Source organism: Mesocricetus auratus, unplaced genomic scaffold (assembly GCF_017639785.1).
Source record: "Mesocricetus auratus isolate SY011 unplaced genomic scaffold, BCM_Maur_2.0 Super-Scaffold_100004, whole genome shotgun sequence".
NCBI lineage: Eukaryota > Metazoa > Chordata > Mammalia > Rodentia > Cricetidae > Mesocricetus > Mesocricetus auratus.
The window spans coordinates 19,309,777-19,329,302 of NW_024429189.1; the positions used below are offsets into that span (position 1 = coordinate 19,309,777).

General features: G+C 42.4%; 1 protein-coding gene across 15 annotated transcripts in view; it reads left to right on the plus strand.

Annotated features, from left to right (window-relative positions):
• Positions 1 to 19,526, plus strand: part of Lypd6b (LY6/PLAUR domain containing 6B) — a 169,329-nt gene that overhangs the window by 141,366 nt on the left and 8,437 nt on the right. For 9 of the 15 annotated variants that reach the window (XM_040745318.1, XM_040745319.1, XM_040745320.1 and 6 more), the window contains 4 exons: positions 3,399 to 3,479; positions 9,717 to 9,899; positions 17,551 to 17,702; positions 18,694 to 18,792. In XM_040745318.1, coding sequence (XP_040601252.1) covers positions 9,877 to 9,899; positions 17,551 to 17,702; positions 18,694 to 18,792 — 274 coding nt within the window. In that variant the 5' untranslated portion in view covers positions 3,399 to 3,479; positions 9,717 to 9,876. Of the gene's footprint in view, positions 1 to 2,808; positions 3,002 to 3,398; positions 3,480 to 9,716; positions 9,900 to 11,801; positions 12,021 to 15,687; positions 15,774 to 17,550; positions 17,703 to 18,693; positions 18,793 to 19,526 lie in introns of those variants that run through there. The other 6 variants (XM_040745329.1, XM_040745327.1, XM_021226552.2 and 3 more) reach the window with 6 other exon arrangements.

Here is a 19,526-nt window from a genome sequence, read left to right on the forward strand (position 1 = left end):
GAAGCCTACTTGATCATGGTGGATGATTTTTCTCATGAGTTCTTGGATTTGATGTGTTTTATTGAGTAGTTTTGCATCAATGTTCATTAGGGATATTGGTCTGTAGTTCTCTTTCTTAGTCATTGTCTTTGTGTGACTTGGGTACAAAGGTAGTTGTAGCCTCCTAAAGAGAGTTTGGCAATGATCCTTTGCTTCTATTGTGTGGAACACTTTGAGGAGTATTGGTATTAGCTCTTCTTTGAATTTCTGGCAGAACTCTGTAGTGAAACCATCTGGCCCTGGGATTTTTTTCAGTTGAGAGATTTTTGATGACTGCTTCTGTTTCATTAGAGGTTATTGGTCTATTTAAATTGCTTATCTGTTCTTGATTTAATTTGGTAAGTGATATCTATTCAGAAAATTGTCCATTTCCTTTAAAATTTTGAATTTTGTGAGTACAGTTTTTCAAAGTATGACCTGCTGATTCTCTGGATTTCCTCAGTGTCCGTTGTTATATCTCCCTTTTCATCCTAATTCTGTTAATTTGTATGTTTTTCTCTCTGCCTTTTGGTTAGTTTGGATAAAGGTTTGTCTATCTTGTTGATTTTCTGGAAGGACCAACTCTTTGTTACACTGATTCTTTGTTTCTACTTTATTGATTTCAGCCCCCAATTTGATAATTTCCTGGAGTCTACTCCTCAGGGGTGAGCTTGCTTCTTTTTGTTCTAGAGTTTTCAGTTGTGCTGTTAATTCTCTTTTGTGACTATTCTTCAGTTTCTTCATGTGAGCACTCAGTGCTTTGAACTTTCTTCTTAGCACTGCTTTCAAAGTGTCCCATAAGTTTGGGTATGTTGTCTCTTCATCCTCATTAAATTCTAGGAAATCTTTAATTTCTTTTTTTTTTATTTCTTCCTTGACCCAGGAATGGTACAATTACACATTGTTCAATTTGTGTTTCTGTTGATTCTAACTTTAAAGTATAGTGGTCCAATAAGATACAATGGGGTTATTTCATTTTTTTTATATCTGTTGAGCTTTGCTATATTGCCAAGTATGTGGTCAGTTTTAGAGCTGAAAAGAAGGTATATTCTTTTGTGTTTGGATGGAATGACTGAACAACTTCTTAACCTGTATGTGTAAGAAGTAGGCAATAGTATGTTGAGTCCTGAAAACTTTGGCAAGAGTGAGTGAAGACTTTTGAAGGTACAAGAACCTCAGGTTAGTTGAAGATCAAATACATAACTCATCCAAGGTATTTCTGTGTTGCTCATCTGTGTTGCACCATGCTGCTTCACTGGCACCTTGGTTCTGAATATACAGCAAGCATTCTTTGTACTCTGCATGCCTACTCCCTACATGATATCAGTAAGTACTGCCTGTTGGAACAATCAGTTCATATTGAGACTGTGTTAAACTATGAATTGCAGTGTTTTTTTACTGTCAACCCAGTTTTCTGATCTTATTAAAAACATGTTTTAATTATGGAAACAGGAATTTTAATATCTTTCTACCATCATTTCTCAGCATGTAAGTACCATATTAGTGTGTGTTTGTGTTCTGTTTGTTAGGACATTTGGTTTTAAGACTTGTAAATTGTGTTCCTGACGTGAGCATCATAAAAACATTGTGAAATGCATTTTGGCTTGGAATGAGAATAGAATTTCCAGCAATTTCTCAAATAGCCATAAATGTTACTTCTGTATTTTGTACAGCATATTAATGTAAAATGGCATCTCAGCATTGACTAGTAGAAAATCAATATCAGTCAGCTCTGGAGAGTGTAGAGGATCTCTCTGTGTCCTGCAGAATCAAATATTCAGCCACAATTTACTCACTTTAAAAGTTTTTAATCCCTTTAAGAGTTTCTTTTGATATTTATTTTGTGTGGAGAGGCACGCACATGGCATGACACTTATATAGAGGTCAGAAAATTGCTCTCTTCTATCATGTATGTTCTGGGGATTGAACTCGGGTCATAAGTCTTGGCAGCAGGCACCTTTAGCCAGCAGGCTATCTCACCAGCCCAACATTTAATTCGTCATGAAAAATAACCAACTTTATGGGGACTAGAGAGATGGCTCAGAGGTTAAGAGCACTGGCTGCTCTTCCAGAGGTCTTGAGTTCAATTCCCAGCAACCATGTGATGGCTCACAACCATCAGTAATGAGATCTGGTGCCCTCTTCTGGCCTGCAGGGATACATGCAGACACAATACTGTGTACATAATAAATAAATACTTAAAAAAATAACCAACTTTATCCATCTCATTCATATACAAAGGTACTTTCATCTTAAATGACAAGATCATATACATGTCAAAGAGTTGCTTTCAATAAAATTTTGTTCTGAATTGTCTTGAGTCAGGGTTAGATTTGTATATCTATTTTATGTACCTGGGAATTCGTAAGAGTTTCTCAGGCAGAAGGAATCGTGAGTAGGAAGAGTTTCTCTGCTCTAGAGAATAGGGAAGGAAACAGTGATAAAGAAAAGGTTTGGAACTTGGAGCAGGTAGAAGGTGATGAGGAATCAACCAGAGGGTGTGGGGGGGAAGACACGGCCTTGGGGCTTGATGCTTGCTTCTCTCTGGGCAATAGCCTACCCCAGTTCTATTTTCTAGAGACAAGATTGTGCTGTAGAGCAGGGCCCCGATCAGGTGTGTGAAGAGGGCTCTGCCACTGTGTTGCTACTTTGAGTGGTTTACAGTATTAGTGTCCAGTGACACTGGGCCCCAAGGCTGCCTGCACACCAGGCTCTGAATATCCGAGAGTGATCTGGGTGAAGATATGTCACTCCCAGCCTTGTTTCTACAGGACAGGACAAACGCTATCCAGTTACAAATCTTCCTGGAGATGATCTGGGATAGTGACCTGATGCTGAGTTAGTGTAGAAATAACACATGTGAAGTTGAACATGGTCTTTCATTGAAATGCTCCTCTCTGCTGGACTCTGCCTGCACCTTCAACAAAGTTCAGTGAGGAAGAAGTGGACAAAACGGGGGTAAATTCTAGAATGGGCAGAGAAGGTGAGTCAGATTCCTGGATGATAACAGAATTCCCCCTGCCAGCATCCATAATGACTTTAGCATAACCTGTGAGCTCCCCAGCTCCAATTCCCCACACTCTGGCAATGACCACATCATTCACACTTACCTCACAGTCATGTGTGGACAGTTCATTAGTGTCAGATGGGAATGTTTTTAGGGATGAATCATATTGTGTAGTGAATGTGCTAATTTGAGGGTTCAAGGCCTTTGGATTGGGATAATATCCTGCTGCTCAAGCCCGAATACTGAAGGGTAAATGGAAACTGCTCCACTTTAGAGCCTAAGGGAAAGAACCAGTTTCCTGATTATGGTGTAGAATATGGATTAGATCTCAATGTGCATTTTAAGCTAAGTGTTTTTTGTTTTATTTTGTTAGATGTCCTTGAATGAGAGAAGCAGGGACTAGAAAAGGAAGAGGAAGAAAAGGAGGAAGAGGAGGAAGACTTGATTAAGAAAGGTGAGTTTAAGTTCACAAGGAAAGTGAAGTCAAGCAGTTCCCTTTACTTGGGCAAATGAGTCTCCTGAGAACACTGTCCTGGGTGAGGAGTTTGGGGGTTCTTGGGGGAGGTTTGGGGTGTGGAGGGTGAGAGGCTATCAGAAGACTGAGAAAGCGTGTTGCTCAACTTCTTGTGGTAAATACCCGTGGGGCGAGGGGAATCCACCTAAAGGGGAAGGATTAATTTATTTTAGAGACTCCAGTCCATGGTGGAGTGGTTGTGTTGTCTCTACACCAAGGAGGCAGAACACCATGGTAACCAGAGTTGCTTACCTCATAACGGTGAAAAAGCAGAGAGCAGAGCAGAGAAAAGGGATGGCCCAGGGATCAGTCACTTTCCAAAGTACAACCACTGAACATTATTACATTGGGAACTTTCATTCCCTCGGCCTATGGTGGACATTTAAGATCCAAACAATAACAGACACTTTGGAAGAAGGTTCTTTAGTCTTTTCTTTTCTTCCTTTTCCCTTCCTTCCTTCCTTCCTTCCTTCCTCCCTCCCTCCCTCCCTCCCTCCCTCCCTCCCTCCCTCCCTCCCTCCCTCCCTCCCTCCCTCCCTCTCTCTCTCTCTCTCTCTCTCTCTCTCTCTCTCTCTCTCTCTCTCTCTCATTCAAGACAGGGTTTCTCTGTGTAGCTTTGGAGCCTTTCCTGGAACTCACTCTGTAGACCAGGCTGGCCTCGAACTCACAGAGATCCTCCCACCTCTGCTTCCAGAGTGCTGGGATTAAGACGTGGACCACCACTACCCAGCTGGAAGAAAAGTTATTAATTTAAGACAGAAACCCAATGTCAATTGAGAATCCAGTGTTATTTTATGAAATAGAATATCTTAGGAAGGAAGCTATGGGGCATAACACAATTCAGTTAATTACAATGCATTCAGATAGACTTGTTTCCATGTAGATATGTGTAAGCACATATACACATGGAAACAAACTGAGCTGGAAGTACATACACATATCTGTGCATGTGTAATGTAATGAGAGGGAGCACCTCTGGACATACGTGGCTTCCTGAGCTTCACTGCTGTGTTAATAGCTGTCTGTGTTCATTTTCCTGTGGTCTTTTGTCTGATGTTGCTCACCTCTCTGCTTATTCCATGATAGACTTCATGATCGTCGGGTTAGGAATCACTACATTTTGTTGAGGTTGTAATATTTGAATGAGGTTATAAAATATTCAGCTACATTTATCTTCTGATACAGAACTCGGTGGTGTTTTCATTTCCTTACTGATTGATTTGCTGCACTGCCTCGTTGTTGGCTCCTTATAACTTGAGAGAATGCACGCAGTTCTTCCACAATTACTGGTAACGAGACTTCTGTGCACTACAGCTTTTCCTGTGATTGCTTTGCTACAACAAAGAACAGTGTTGTCCAGAGCGGGTCTCTTCCTGATGTTTAGAGACTGGATTCAAGATTCAGTCGGAGTTCTGGCAGGAACCAGATGACATAATCAACTGGTGTTATTTCAGAAAGTTAACCAGGGACAATTCACAATGGCCCAGGAAGCCCTCAGCAGATAGTACCAGACTGTAGAGTTAGCAGCAGGGAAGAATCATTTGCATCATAACGCAGGCCTAAAGAATAAGGGGAAATGGTTGCCAGTGTTTAAGAAGTTCTAGGTATGGCATGCCCCCTGGTTGGCTGTAATGGACATAGTAGCACAAGGGAAGTAGTCTCAGGAGTCCATCCCCAGCCAGGCTTTCCAACTACTTTGCTATCTGTGAGCACTTTCTGTTGACCAAATCAAGCCTGGGCTATTAGGGAAAAAAACTCTGTGCCTTCCCAGCACAGATGGGGTGGAGAGAGATGGAGGGTGATGGGTTTTGAAGAAAAAGTAAATGAAGTAATTCTCTCTTCAATAGACTGAGACTGACCAGCTTGGGGAGATCATGTTGCCACAGTGTATTTAAGGGAATGTGTGCCTTGAACCATATAAGCTTTAGTTGCTGAGACTAGAGATCTCACAGCCTCCAAATGAGAAGCTGGTTGAGTGAAAGCCTGTTCACTTAGATAAATTATCACAATGGAAATGAAAATTCTGTTTAACTGATGGTGCCTTGCCTGTGATGTTTATAAATCTTGTAGAGACTTTAAGTGTCAATTTCCAAGCAAGGATTGGAACTTGTTCCTCCCAGTTCTGAAGAAGAATAGTGGTACAGTTTTGTGTGTGTGTGTGTGTGTGTGTGTGTGTGTGTGTGTGTGTGTGTGTGTGTGTGTGTGTTTAGGTGCACACACACGGGGATTAATGCATGTGTGGTCAGATGTCTTCCTTAGTCTCTCTTCATCGTAGTTTTTGAGACAAGGTCTCTCATTGAACCTGGATCTCACTGATTTGAATAGGCTGATTGTCTAGCAACCTCCACCAATCCATGGCTAGAGATGTACACCACTGCTGCTCCAGCTTTTACCTAAGTGCTGAGGATCTGAACGTGGGTCCTTGTGCTTGCCCAGCAAAGAATTTACCCACTAAGCCATCTCCAAAGCCCCCCCAGAAGGTCAGCCTGTATCTTACAAACAAGCTTCATGATTTTCTTAGCTAGAAATGATGCTACAGGCTAGAGCAGATATAAAAGTTTCATGAATGAGAAACGTTTGACCTAGACCTTCCAAGCAGGATGGGAGCTGTGACATGCATTTATGACATGCATATGTGACATGCATATGAGAGAGCTTATGGCTTCATAAGGCAAATTCTGTAAGAACTCGTATGTCTTTGATGTGTGTCAAGACTTTTCCTGGAGAGATGCAATACACATGTCTACTCACCCCAGTTAGGGAACCCACATCAGAACCAAGTACAGATACTATTAAATTCCGACTTGGTAAACCAATGAGTTTTGTTGTGGTTACTTACAAGAATATGGTGAGGAATTACTTATAGATACAGAAATGACTCAGAGACAGCTGCATCACCAAAGCCTGACCCAGCATGGATGACAGCTCACAAAAGCTGGGAATCTGGAGCACACTACACAGTCTTCAGGTGGCTCATCTGGTTGGAAAGTGTCCTTTCCAGGTAGCTCAGATGGCTTAAGCTCCTTTTAGGTGGTTTGGCTGGCTTCTGCTTCTTTGGGGCTGTGTAATTGGTAAGTTGACAAGGTGACAACATTTTAGTTTTCATTTTCCTTTAATCTCTGAACTCTGCAAAAATCATATATGATATTTCTATTTTACTGATGGAGAAACTGAGTCTCATAACAATTGAGAGGTAATAGGGGTGACAGTCAAAATTTCTGCTCAGGCCTGGTGCCTCCAAAGGCCATTTTTCCCCCATTATACCAGGCAGCGTCTTCACTTGACTTTATCCTTGTGGAACTGTGAACCACGTTACCAGCTATTGAATATCGTTTTTCATGTTGCAATTAAAACGCTATTTAATGCACGTAATTTTTCAGTTTCCTCTGGGAATACAATATTATGCACATATATATCTTTATATATGCACAGTTCCTTCTGCTCCAATTGGTAATAGTGGCGATTTATAGTGTAAGTGACACACTGTAACTTCGCTATATATGCAAGATACAGAATTTTTTCCTTAGGACTGCTTTTTATAAGCTTGTCAGCTTCCAGAGAGTTCTTTGAGTAATCTGTTCTAGGTTTTATGACTATGCAAACGTCAGCATAATCTTCTTTTGCCATAGTGTGCCGTTTATTGTGGTTTTTAAATGCCCTTCCATTTCAGAATGATATCTGCAGGCTTGTTGTTTGCTTGCACAGTTTGTTTTTAGATGGAGAATTGAGAATAAAATTGAGCTAGTTGGGACTTCATAAACAATGACCAGTGACATAAAACCCCAGTACAGTAAAGAAAACAGGACAATGTGTAGTAGCAGTTGGGTTCACCCCATGGGCAACTGTGGGTGCTGTAACTGTGAGATTATTAGTGCACTGGTTACATATTTTGTCAACTTGACACAAGCCAGAGTCATCTAGGGAAAGGGAGCCTCAACTGACACAAAAAAATTGCTCTTCAGGTTGGCCTGTAGCCTATGGGGCATTTTCTGTATTAAAAATTGATATGCGAGGTCCCACTATGAGTGGTGCCACCCCTGGGTAGGTGATACGGGGTGGCATTTTAAAAAACTGACTGAGCAAGCCATAAGGAACAAGCCAGTAAGAAGCGTTCCTCAGTTCCTGCCTCTAGATCCTGTCTCGTTTGAGTGCCTGCCATGGCTTCCCTCAATGATGGACTGTCATCTGGAGGTGGAAGATGTTAAGATCCCTTTCTTCCCCAAGTTGTTTGGGCTCATAGTGCTTAGCACAGCCACAGAAAAGCAAACTAGGATAACGGGTGATTCAGTCTGCTAAACAGAATTGTAGATCTGGTTTCACAGCTTGGCTTAAGCAATCGAGTCATTCATAAAACACATGTATACATTCGCACACACATGCACACACACACATGCTTTTGAGTATCCATATATACATCTACAAATATGGGTTCAAATGAACTTATTACCTATGATTTCTCCTTTAATGCATTCTGTCATGTTGGAGTACGTTCAGAAGAACTAAAATAAGAAATGCACGTGTGTGAACACATTGCTTTTATGCTCATTTCTATGTCATCTGAGATAAAGCAAACACAGGGAATGGCTGAGAATGCTCACTCTCGCTCTTGGCAGCACACACTACTCAACAAATGGAGAGTAATGGATCCTTAGCCAGCTGTCAGGCATTTCAGCTTGGGATTCCATTAGGAGAGTTTTGATTGGTTATTAAAGGAAATGAGTTCAATAAAATAAGCACCGGTGTGGACCATAAAGGCCATGTGTTCCCTGCACACCCCATGTTTCTGTTCCGTTTGAATCCGTGCAGTTCTGCAAAAGGTGCTCAGTTACAGCATGCTGCGACCTGTGTATCTGCAGCTCCTGTAAGACTTCTTTCTGTACTGTTAGGTCTTTCCCTCAAGTTTAAAGACATGCTTCTTCAGGCTGGAGAGATGGCTCAGTGGTTAAGAGCACTGACCGCTCTTCCAGAGGATGTGAGTTCAATTCCTAGCAACCACATGGTAGCTTACAACCATCTACAGTAGGATCCTATACCCTCTTCTGGAATAAAGATATATATGCTGATAGACCACTCTGATAAATAAAATAAATAAGATCTTTTGAAAAAGACACGCCTCTTCCATGAAGAAGGGAAGAAAAACTCTTGTATTTGCCTACCTGAGAACAAAAGAATGACAGCAGGATTACCTTCCAGTATTATGCCTTAGGCCTTTAAATATATATATATATATAAAAATATATATATATATATATATGGGTCTCACTACATAGCCCTGACTGACCTTGAACTCACTTTGTAGACCAGGCTGGCCTGGAATTTAAAGAGACTCGCCTGTTTCTGCTTCTAAATGGTAAGATTAAAAGCGACCACCAAACCAGGCTGTTGGCTTTTTTGTTTTTAAAACAAACGGTCAAATGACAGCTGCATCTGGAGCTCATCAAATCAGATCTTAGGCGTGATCCTACATCAGACAGTTTGCTCTCCCATAGTAAGTCACAAGACACATTGATTTAAACATTGGGGAAAAAATGCCTTTTGTGACAGAGTGATGAGTTACATGTTCTACTGTGTCTCCTTCAGCTCCTAAGAAACACAGAACAAATGGTAACACAACAGAGAGAGAATACTGTTCATGGAAGGAAATCACCATTTATGGGCTCTTTTCTATCCTGCCATCCAACATAGGCTTTTATTCAGTATGCAAAAGGCATTAATATGTAAATGATTTGACATAAGCCTCCTAAGAAGCATTTATGGAAGTGAACTGCTAAGAACTATCTATTCCACCTGTGTGAAGGAAAATCTCAAATTCAGTCAACATATTTACATTAGATTCTGCTACAGATCAGATCAAAACTGTCCTTCAATGGCCTGTGTGAAAGTCTTGGTCCCCAGGCCACTGCTGTTGGGATGAGCAGAACTTGTAAGGGGTAGGTCCTAACTGGGTGTGGTGGCACACACCTTTAATCCCAGCACTTCCAGAGGCAGAGGCATGAGTCTGAAGCCAGCTGCATCTACATAGAGTTACTGTCTCAAAACAACACAAAGAAAGACAAAGAAGAGGAGGACAGGACCTATTGGAAGGTCTTTAGGTCATGGGGGGAGGGGTTGCTCTCAGAGGAGAGAGTGGGGCCCCAGCCCCTCATTCTTTCTTTCTCTCTTCTTTCTGGCCATGAGGTGAGCAGTTGAGGTCTGCTGTGCACCCTAGCCATACTGTGCTGCCTCCACATGCTGCAGACATCAAGCCAAGGGATGAAGCTCTCGTTCGAGTCACAGTAAACGTGTTTCTCTCTAAGTTGGTTATTTCGGATGCTTGTTGCTGTGGCAATGCTGACTAATGGAGCGTCCTACCATTTATCTGTAAGTGAAACCTGACAAGTCATTCTGGATCTGTTAAAGGAAACCTCCTTGTCATTATTAACCATAAGCTTTTAAATCTTGTCCGTGTGCCTCGTTTTTTAACCATTGTCCTCTTCCAGTATGAAAGCCTTCTGAAAGGGCATAAAATCATGTCTTTGACAAAACTGCAGTTGAAAAGCTACAACCCTGAAGGCATATTGTAGCATTTCCCTAAAACTTAGGAAAAGTCTAAGTTTCATTCTTACTGGCCCTGTATTACCTCACAATTAGATTTAAATTGATTTGAATAATGAAATCTTTTTTGTCTCTGAAGGTTCTTTTTATTTTTCCTCAATATATGTTTTTATTTAAATTAGAAACATGAATGCTTCACATGTCAATCCCACCTCCCTTTCCTACCCCTCCTGCCTTGTCCCTCTACCAGTCCCCTAGCTCCCCACTCAATCCCCACATCATTCCCCAGGGAGGGTAAGGCCCTCCATGGGAGGATCTCTAAAGTCTATCATTTCATCCTGGGTAGGACCTAGGCCCTTCCCCATGTGTCCAGGCTGAGAGAGCATCCCTCTATTTGGAATGGGCTCCCAAAGCTCATTCATAAACCATGGTAAACACTGATCTGCTACCCAAGGCCCCAGTGATTTCTTTGGCCTCCTCCCTGGCACTACATTCATGGAGTCTGGATCAGTCCCCTGTTGGCCTCTCAGCCATCAGTCTGGGATTCAAGAGCTCCCCCTTATCCGGTCAGCTGTCTTTGTGGGTTTCATCATCATGGTCTTGACCCCTTTGCTCATTACTCCTCAATCTCTGTCACTAGGTTCCAGGAGTTCAGTTCAGTGTTTAGCTGTGAGTATCTGTCTCTGCTTCCATCAGTCTCTGGATGAAGGTTCTAGGATGGCATATAGGGTAGTCATCAACCCCATCATCAAGTGGGGAGGCATTTAATGTAGTCTCTCCACTATTGCTTAGTTTGCCAGTTGGTGTTATCCTTGTAGATCTCTGGAGAGCTCACTAGTGTATTTTAACATAGCACTGTTTTAGTCATTATCATTGACCTGGTTACACATGCAACAGATAATGAATTACATCACAAAAAGCTCACCTTTATGCTTGGAAATGAGGTGTCACTTATGAGGTTATCCTTTGTTCAATGAGAATTTTTCTGTTTGTATTTTTGTTGTTGTTGTTTAGTTTTTCAAGACAGGGTTTCTCTGTGTAGCCCTGGCTGTCCTGCAACTCACTCTATAGACCATGCTGGTCTCAAACTCAGAGAGATCTGCCCCACCTCCTGAGTGCTGGGATTAAAGGTGTGCACCATCACTGCCCGGCTGTTTGTATTTTTTATTAAGCGTTATAATGAGAATGTAGAATCTTATGGAAATACCGCATTACATTATGAGTCTTTATGCACAAGTGGAATTCTTCATTAATATCCCTCCATCTAATAACAATATCGTATGTTATTAGAAGAGAAGGAGTGTTGATGCACAGCTTTGCACCTCCCGCTTGGTTACAGTTGGAAGAATTTCTGAATCCTAAGAAATTAGCTCACACACCCCAACATTATCCCACTTGTCCCAGCTAATATGGAATGTTTGCACAATTATATCTTTTGATCTGATCTTTAGTCTGGTATGATGTGTATAGGAAGGGGAGGTAGGGAGTAGAGGGTGAATTTTGGTGCTTAAGATTCTTGAGGTTAAATAAAGGGTATTTTAAATGTTAATAGTCCGTCTGAAGTCATACCACAACCTAAGTTACCAGCACAACTCGGAGCCCCACTATCCTTATCGCCAGTGGGGACTATACTTCATAGCTCTGTGGTTGTCTGATTAGTAACTGTAGATCTGGAATTTTAATCTGTGGTCTTTTGAAGCTAAGGCATTTTTCTTTATTTCCCTCAAGGAATATTGTCAGCCATATCCTCAGCGGCTCATACTGCCTTTATGTACCAGTAGTTTATGGGAACTCAAGGGTTCGCTCCTTCTTGTTTACTGCCTTAAGCTAAGTACACAGCAGAATCTTGCTGTAAGGATGTGACTTCAAATTATGACCTCTCAAGATGTGGAGAACCTGAAGACCTCTACAAATACTGTCCCACAGAGGAAAAACCACCCCCAAAAGGTAGAAACCACAGCCCTGGGAACCGGCTCCCAAGCCCTGGAGGGCTCAGCATGGTAACCTTTAGCTCCTCTGCAAGGAGGCAGGTAGACTGGACACCCCCTGGCATGCTTCCAAAACCGAACAGGACCCTGAGCATTTCTCTTCACCAGCTGAGTTTCCCAGCCAGAAGCAACTGGTAACCCCACTCTAGCTGTGGACAGTGACATTTTCTTCTGGCACATTCCCCCTTTCAGGAAGAGTTTCACCTACTCCATTCTTTCCCAGTAAGATGTCAGCACTCACTCTGAGTTTCCACTTTTTTTTTTTAAAGCGAAGCCAGGCTTATTAAGATTGCCATTAGTGCGCCTGCATGCTTGCAGGGAGGTGCGAATTTGAGCCTTGATGGGCTGGCTGGACTGCTTCCTTCATGAAAGGCTGCTTCCCTTCAATTATCCCTCTTCGTGCATTTCATTAGCAGCTGAAGGCGCTTTTGTGCTAGCTGACTCATATTTAGGAATCGTGTAAGAAATGCAGTGTTCGCTGCCGGACTTTAGGAGTCCGTCATTTAGCAGCTTTGGATACCCTGCAGATTGTTTACTGTACATAACTTTGTTTTACTCACCCTGAATGGAGCTCCATCTAGGTCATAGATAAATCGATGTTGGTTCTGTCCTGAAACGTATTTAGTGAGTATGTGGTGTGTGCTGGGCATACATCTGGGGAATATTTTTAAAAATGTAGATCCTTTTACTGCCTCAAAAGATGTCAGCGATATGATGCTTCTTGGGGTCCCCACCAGCTCTGTGGAAGTATCGACTGCATGATTAGGAGGACTGGGGCCTGGGAAGTTGTTCTCCTTCTGAACCACATGTCCTCCCGTGAATCAAGTCTTTTATTCTGGGCAGGTATGGGCCAGTCTCCGGAGTGGGGGTTCCTTAACTTAAAATCTGGCTACCTGCCATTCTCCGGAAGACCTGAGAGTTGCTTCCTGTATCTCTCCAAATATGCCTGGAAGAAGTCTCTGTCCTGGCAAAGAAGCTGTTTGCAATCTGGAGCAAGAGAAGGGACTCAAAGCACAGGGGAGGCCAGCACCACACACATGGTGTCTCTGTCCAAGCCTGTCTCTGGGAAACACAAACCAAAGCAGTAAGATCTGTTGGAGAAAGACATTTTGAGCTTCCATTGAGTGTGCGGGCTGTAGACACACATCCATGGTATACAGTGAAACTTTTGTCTCAGTGCCAGACTAAAACATCCTCACAGGAAGCCAAATCATTGACAGCTGTGTTATAAAGCAGTAGACAGCAATATTTGACCATTATGTGTGTCTCAGAACCCTCTCAACTCCACCCAGACAGATGAAGATACACAGAGATACCAATTACCTTGGGAACCTTCACGGCTTACTCCTCATCCTACATGATGAAGTAACAGTCGTCTGAGTGATGTCCATGGACTAAATAGCCTGGTTTGCTCAAGCACATACTGTAGATTCCACACCCTTCATGGAACAAAAGACAAGCTCTCCTGTGACCTTGCCTATGACAGAGGGGAGTGTCTGCTCAGCAAAGTCTCTCCAGACGTGTTTTAGTTCTGTGCGGTGCTTCTCAGTGTAGAGTGACTCTAGGACACTCTACTTAACCATTTCCCTGTTCATTACCCTAATATCCTCTGCTTGTAAGAAATAAAACAGTCGTAGCAGCACAAACCTGTATATCGAAGAAGATAGAGCTAGGTATTGCTCAGGGGACAGTGTACGGTAGCACATTATAAAGCCTGTCCAGAAACTAGAAGCACTTTTAGTTAGTTCATTCCTCATTTGACAGGCTGTGTAGACATGGAACTCAAACTGTCTTTGTTTTGCATTTTGGTAATAGTCAGACAGTACAATGTGAAAAATTTTGCAGGGCTACTATGTCAGTGGCAGTATGACTGTGAGCCTCAGTTTACCCAGCCGCACAATGGTAATGACCCAGTTTCTGTTTTAGAGCATGGAGAATCCAAAAAGCAAGCCTTACACTTAGATTTGTGTGTGTGGGGGGGGGTATACGAACATGTGTACAGGTATGCTTGTGCTTATGAAGGTCAGAAGTCAAGGTTACTTTCTACTGTACTTACTTATCATAGTGTCTTTTATTGAACCTGGACGTCACTGATTGGCTAGGATGACCGACCAGTTAGCTCCAGGGATCTCCTTGTTTCCACCTTCCCGTGCTGAAATTATAGACACACACTGCTTTGCCTGGCTTCTTACATGGATGCTAGAGATCACACTCATCAAGCACTTTACTGACTGAGTCATCTCAATGTATCCACTCAGTAGTGTGCACTCTTCAGAGGACCCTTTGGTGGCTCTGAATTCCGTCCTCCACTGCCTTCGCCATCACGTGCATCCCTTTTATTCTGGGAACAACAAACAAAGCTAGGGATTTGAGACCAATGTCTCTACAGACACAAGACATTTGTGGCTTTTTTTCCCCCTCAAGTTCTCCATTTTCCTGGATCCAAATCTTTACAGTACATGCTTATGAGAAGTAGTTTTGTCCACTACCTGACTGTCTATCCCTGCAAACCAGTACACTGTGTGCTACAGGCACACTTGATGCTATCCTTTTCACTGTGTGTGTGTGTGTGTGTGTGTGTGTGTGTGTGTGTACAGATGTGTGTGGAGTGTGTGCATGGATGCTTTTCCAGTGTGTAGATGCAGAGGCTAGAGGAGGAAATTAGATATCCTGCTCTTATCACTCTTTACTCCATTGCTTGTTCAGTGGGAGACCAGGAGCCAGACCGACAGCTAGCAAGCACCATCAATCATTTCTCCACTTACACAGCACTGGGGTTCTAGGCATGCATGGGTAGACCTGTTACATCTGTGGTGTACCTGTCTTTCTATATGGATCTGAACCCACACCCTCATGTTTATGCAGAAAGGGCTCTTATCCACTGAGCCATCTGCCCAAACCTGTTCTCTGCAGTTCCCTCCATAAGAGGGATTGCTTTTTTCATTTAGCTCTTGTTTCGTCTCTTCATTTAATTCATCATCTGCTCATATGTCACTTACTCAGAGAGGTGTGTACAGACTGTCATATTTTTACAGCTCCCCCTTCCTACCAAGTTATTGCCTTATTGCTTTAACTTCATGGCATTTATTACTGTCTCAACTTACGCCGCCCCCCCTTTGTGTTGCCTTTTCCCTCTAAAGTGCGGTTTTTGTGAGAGGAAAAGGCATTGGTGGGAAGTCAATAATAACACTGAATGAGCCATAGGAGCTGTAAATAATGTCATGTTGAATGAATGAATAAGCTTTGGTTTCAAAGGGAAGTTACTTTAGGAAAACCAGAGATTTTGATCTGTAATATGCTTACAAGAATTAGTCAAAACACAGGTATATAACTAACTAAATAATTCAAATATTGTATGTGCTTTAGCCATTTATATTCCCATAGCTCTACAAGATAACATTACTACTCCCATTTCACAGGCACAAAAACTGTGCTCTAGAGAAGTTAATGCGTTTGAACTAAGCATCACGGGAGTTGGGTCTAAAAACAGGTATTTGAGCCAATGCTCTTTACCAGCCAATAGAAAGATTTAATTGAACTGTGGCTTAATGCTCAGCTTCAGTCTTATAGGCATGAAGTCATGGAAACCCCACTTCAAAACTGCTATTGTTATGATTGTTTTACAGAGGGAAGCTGGAACTGGGAAGCTTCAGCAACCTTTCTAAGGTCCCATAGCAGCTTAGTGATGAAAGGGGATCCAAGTGCAGACAATGTGAGTCCAAAATCCATGTTCTTTCGAGTCTTGCCCTTATTATACAAGCAATGTGGATAGCTGTTTGAGCACAGTCATTCTGAGGTTTGGGGGCAGTCTCTCTTGGGATATTGGGTTCCATCCTTTGGCTACAGATTCGTGGTAACTTTGGGTTGGACCAATTTAGATGTGTGAGTAGGAAAAGCAGCATAGTTTTTACGCATAACCAGTTGACTTGATAATGTCTGTGTCTTCGGGAAGACCACAGGAATGAAATGTGGAAGCATGACTACTAAAATTTCAATCTTGGTTCCTAAAATGAACTAGAAAATATATTTAACATTTTTGGGTCTATATGCTGATGTAAATAAAACAAAATCTATAAAGCTTAGCCCCATTGTATTCTTAGAAATTCCACACCAGTATGCTTTCTTTCACTGACTACACACCTAGTGACTTGGTCTTGCTTTCACAAAGGTCCTCTGTAGGAAGGGAAGGCTTTATGTGATAGTCAGTTCAGTACCCCTGCTTATGTGGTACTTGTGTGTGAAAATTACAAGAGAAGAAGAAAATTCATGAAATCCACACACTATTACTGTGGATTCAAAAGGAGTTAATGTAAAGAACCATGTGTGTGTGTATATGAATATCAAACCAATTTTTCTTTGAAAATTTCCCTGAGCCACTGAGATCAGTTAATTCAGCAAGAAGAAAATGAGTCTGGCCTATTCTATTGAACTCCAGCATTTCCACAGAACTCTTATTATGTGTGTTTTATTCAAAGCTATGTGATCCTATCTGAACCTGTATTTGATGCTCACAATTATCCAAATGTGTGGGTAGTGTGGGTATTATTAAGCCATTTTACAGATGGGGAAATTGAGGTTAATAGAGTTTAAAGAGGTCGCCCAACGTCAAGAAGCTAATAAATAGAAGAACCAGCACCTGAACCTTTGGACTCCAAGTTGTATGTTGTCTTCTGCAGCCACCACTCACCTTTCCCTGGCCAGACAACCCATCAGTGATGAGACTGCGCACTTAACTGTTTGCCCAGGCTGGCTTCCCAGGGTAGAACCTGCGGGGTTCTATGGGGGCCCGAAATGCCAGGTCCTTTACTCAGTGCTGTGTGCCTAACTGTAATTCCATTGAGCTTCAGTCCCATCTGCTCAAAGTTAGGAACACAGTCAGTAATGTTTGAGGACCGGGGGCATTATTGACTGTTTCCTCTGGAGCATCCTGGTGGTTTGTCCTTGCACCCAGTGTGACAGGTGTCGGTGGAGCTGGCACCTCACGTGATGCTTCCTTCTCATCTCGGCACCTGTGAGCTCTGGGATCAGCACAGATTTGGGTTCAGATTTATTGAGCTTTACTCAGTATTTACCCGACCGACTTTACTTCCATGGTTCCTCCCAGGACTTGATGGAGTTGCCAAATTGATAGTGTCTCTGTTTACTCGGAGAAAGGGTTTCAGAAATAAGTGGTTTAGTGACTCCAGATGAATAAACCAGGAGCCAGGCTTGATTGGAAAAAAATGCATGATTCAGCACAGCATCAACTAGCTAGCCCCAGACACAGAAGGAACCTGGTATAGCCAGATCAGGGCAGATGTTTGTGTTCCTGGGCAGGGCGTTCACTGGGTGTTCTGTTGAAATTCAGCAGGCCAGTAGAAGTACCGAATGGTACTTGTGGTACTGACCCTTTTCGGCAGGCTGAATAATTGAGCTTTCTAAGCAGAAGCAGAATACAACCCCCATTGATGTATAAGGAACAACTGACCCAATCTGTGCTTTTGTGGCAGACATACCAATTGGACCTGCCCCATCCGGGAGACCAGAATGCTGCTCCTCTGCCACATTTTAGCCGTCACCATCCTCCAGATCTTGATCTTCTCAGAAAACTGGGCATTTGCCAAGAACATTAACTTCTACAACGTGAGGCCCCCTCTTGACCGTAAGTAGGAGTTGTGGTTCTCATTCTGTGTCTGCTTGACTTCCCCCTTCCATCTACCATACCTTTGCAGAATGGCTGGGTTAGCCACTGCCAGGATGAGGGTGTAATAATGGAAGGCATCTCTTTACCATGGGTTGGCTTCCTGCTACAGGCTTACAAGGCTTCTACTTTAATAATGCAAGAGCCAAACAAGACTCTTGGGAGCACTGTCTCTAATCACGGCTTAGCAGAAGTTCAGTGATCTTTGTTGATTTCTCCACCAGAAGATTACCAGCTGTGGAAAGTTTCTTCATAAATGATATACCCATTCCTTCAAATGGCCGTTAACACTATTTGAAAACTCATCAGAAAGTTTGAAATTGGGGAGAGAGTGGGACCTGGGTCTTCACTGTTGTTATGCATAATTAATGGAGCATAAAAGTTGTGCCACTAAAAGTAGTCAAATAGTTATCCAAAGGGGGAGGTGTGGGGAACATGTTTTTCTTTTCCTTTCTCCTCTCTTTTAAAATGACTTCCTGGTGCTGGCGATACACAGCCAGGGTGTATCCTAACCCTACACGAGATGTATGTTATTGCTGTTCTTCACTTTGCATTTTCAACACTATTCAGGATGTTCCATCTAACCTGTCTCTGTCTACCTCATTCATATGTGTGTATGCAGATGTAGATTATGTAATCTCTAATACTGCTATCATCCTTGCCTGTTCCCTCAACCCCTCTTATTTCAGAAGATAGAATGGGATAGAATCATACCATGGATCTTTCAAAGTAGCTCGTGGAACATTTTCATTTCTCTACAATGGAAGATTGTAGTACTCACTAGAAGGGAACAAATGAAATGAGCACAAGCCAGATGGGTAGATCCAGCTTTTGGGACACAGGCACTCCCAAGAGGATGTCTTGTTTCATCTAATAAAGTGGCTAATTCTGTGCTATTTTTTGAGTTTGAAAATTTCTATCTTTTGTGACCTTATTTCCCTTTTCTTTAAAGCCACACCATTTCCAAATAGCTTCAAGTGTTTTACTTGTGAAAATGCAGGGGATAATTACAATTGCAATCGATGGGCAGAAGACAAATGGTGTCCACAGGGTGAGTATGTGAGCTTGGGAGACTCTTCTGGATTCTTGTGTGTCCTCACTTTATTTAGGTCCTTCCCTTAACTGGAAGAGATGGCTTATATCATTGATTAATGAATGTGCCAGCAGCCCAGTGGCATTCTGTAGGAGTCCTGTATGTCTTGTGAAAGACTATCCAGACAACGGAATATCCTGAGAGAACCTGGAAGTGACTGACACAGCTTCACCATGCAGTTGTATGCATCATGAGGAAACATTTCTTAAATGATAGAAGCCACAGTGTTGACTAAAGCATTCAAACAATTCCAGAAATGTTTGATGCTTGATGATACCTTAGGAATGTCATACTTATTGGCTTAAAGCAAAGAAAGGTTTCTGTACTCTACTCTCAAGATTCATTGGTACTTGGGAAGCTCATCCACTCCCCTAACAAATATCTAATTATCCTTACTAGATTACTAACACATCTCCAGTGCCCAATCTGGTACCTGGCTCCTACTATGCACTCAGTAAATACTTGCTGACAGATGAATGGATGCATTTGACTAGGTAGCCATAGGAAATCTTCTGTGAATGTACATTAAAACAAAGACTTGAATGGCCAAGACAAGGAAGCTTGGTGGAGATCTGCAGGATTAGTGTTTCTGGAAGGAAAATGTCAATTGTAAAGGCTCCCAGAGTCAACAATTGGTGTGGCCTGTTCAGTGACAGGCTGGCCACTGTGGCACAGCAGGAGATGGAGAAACC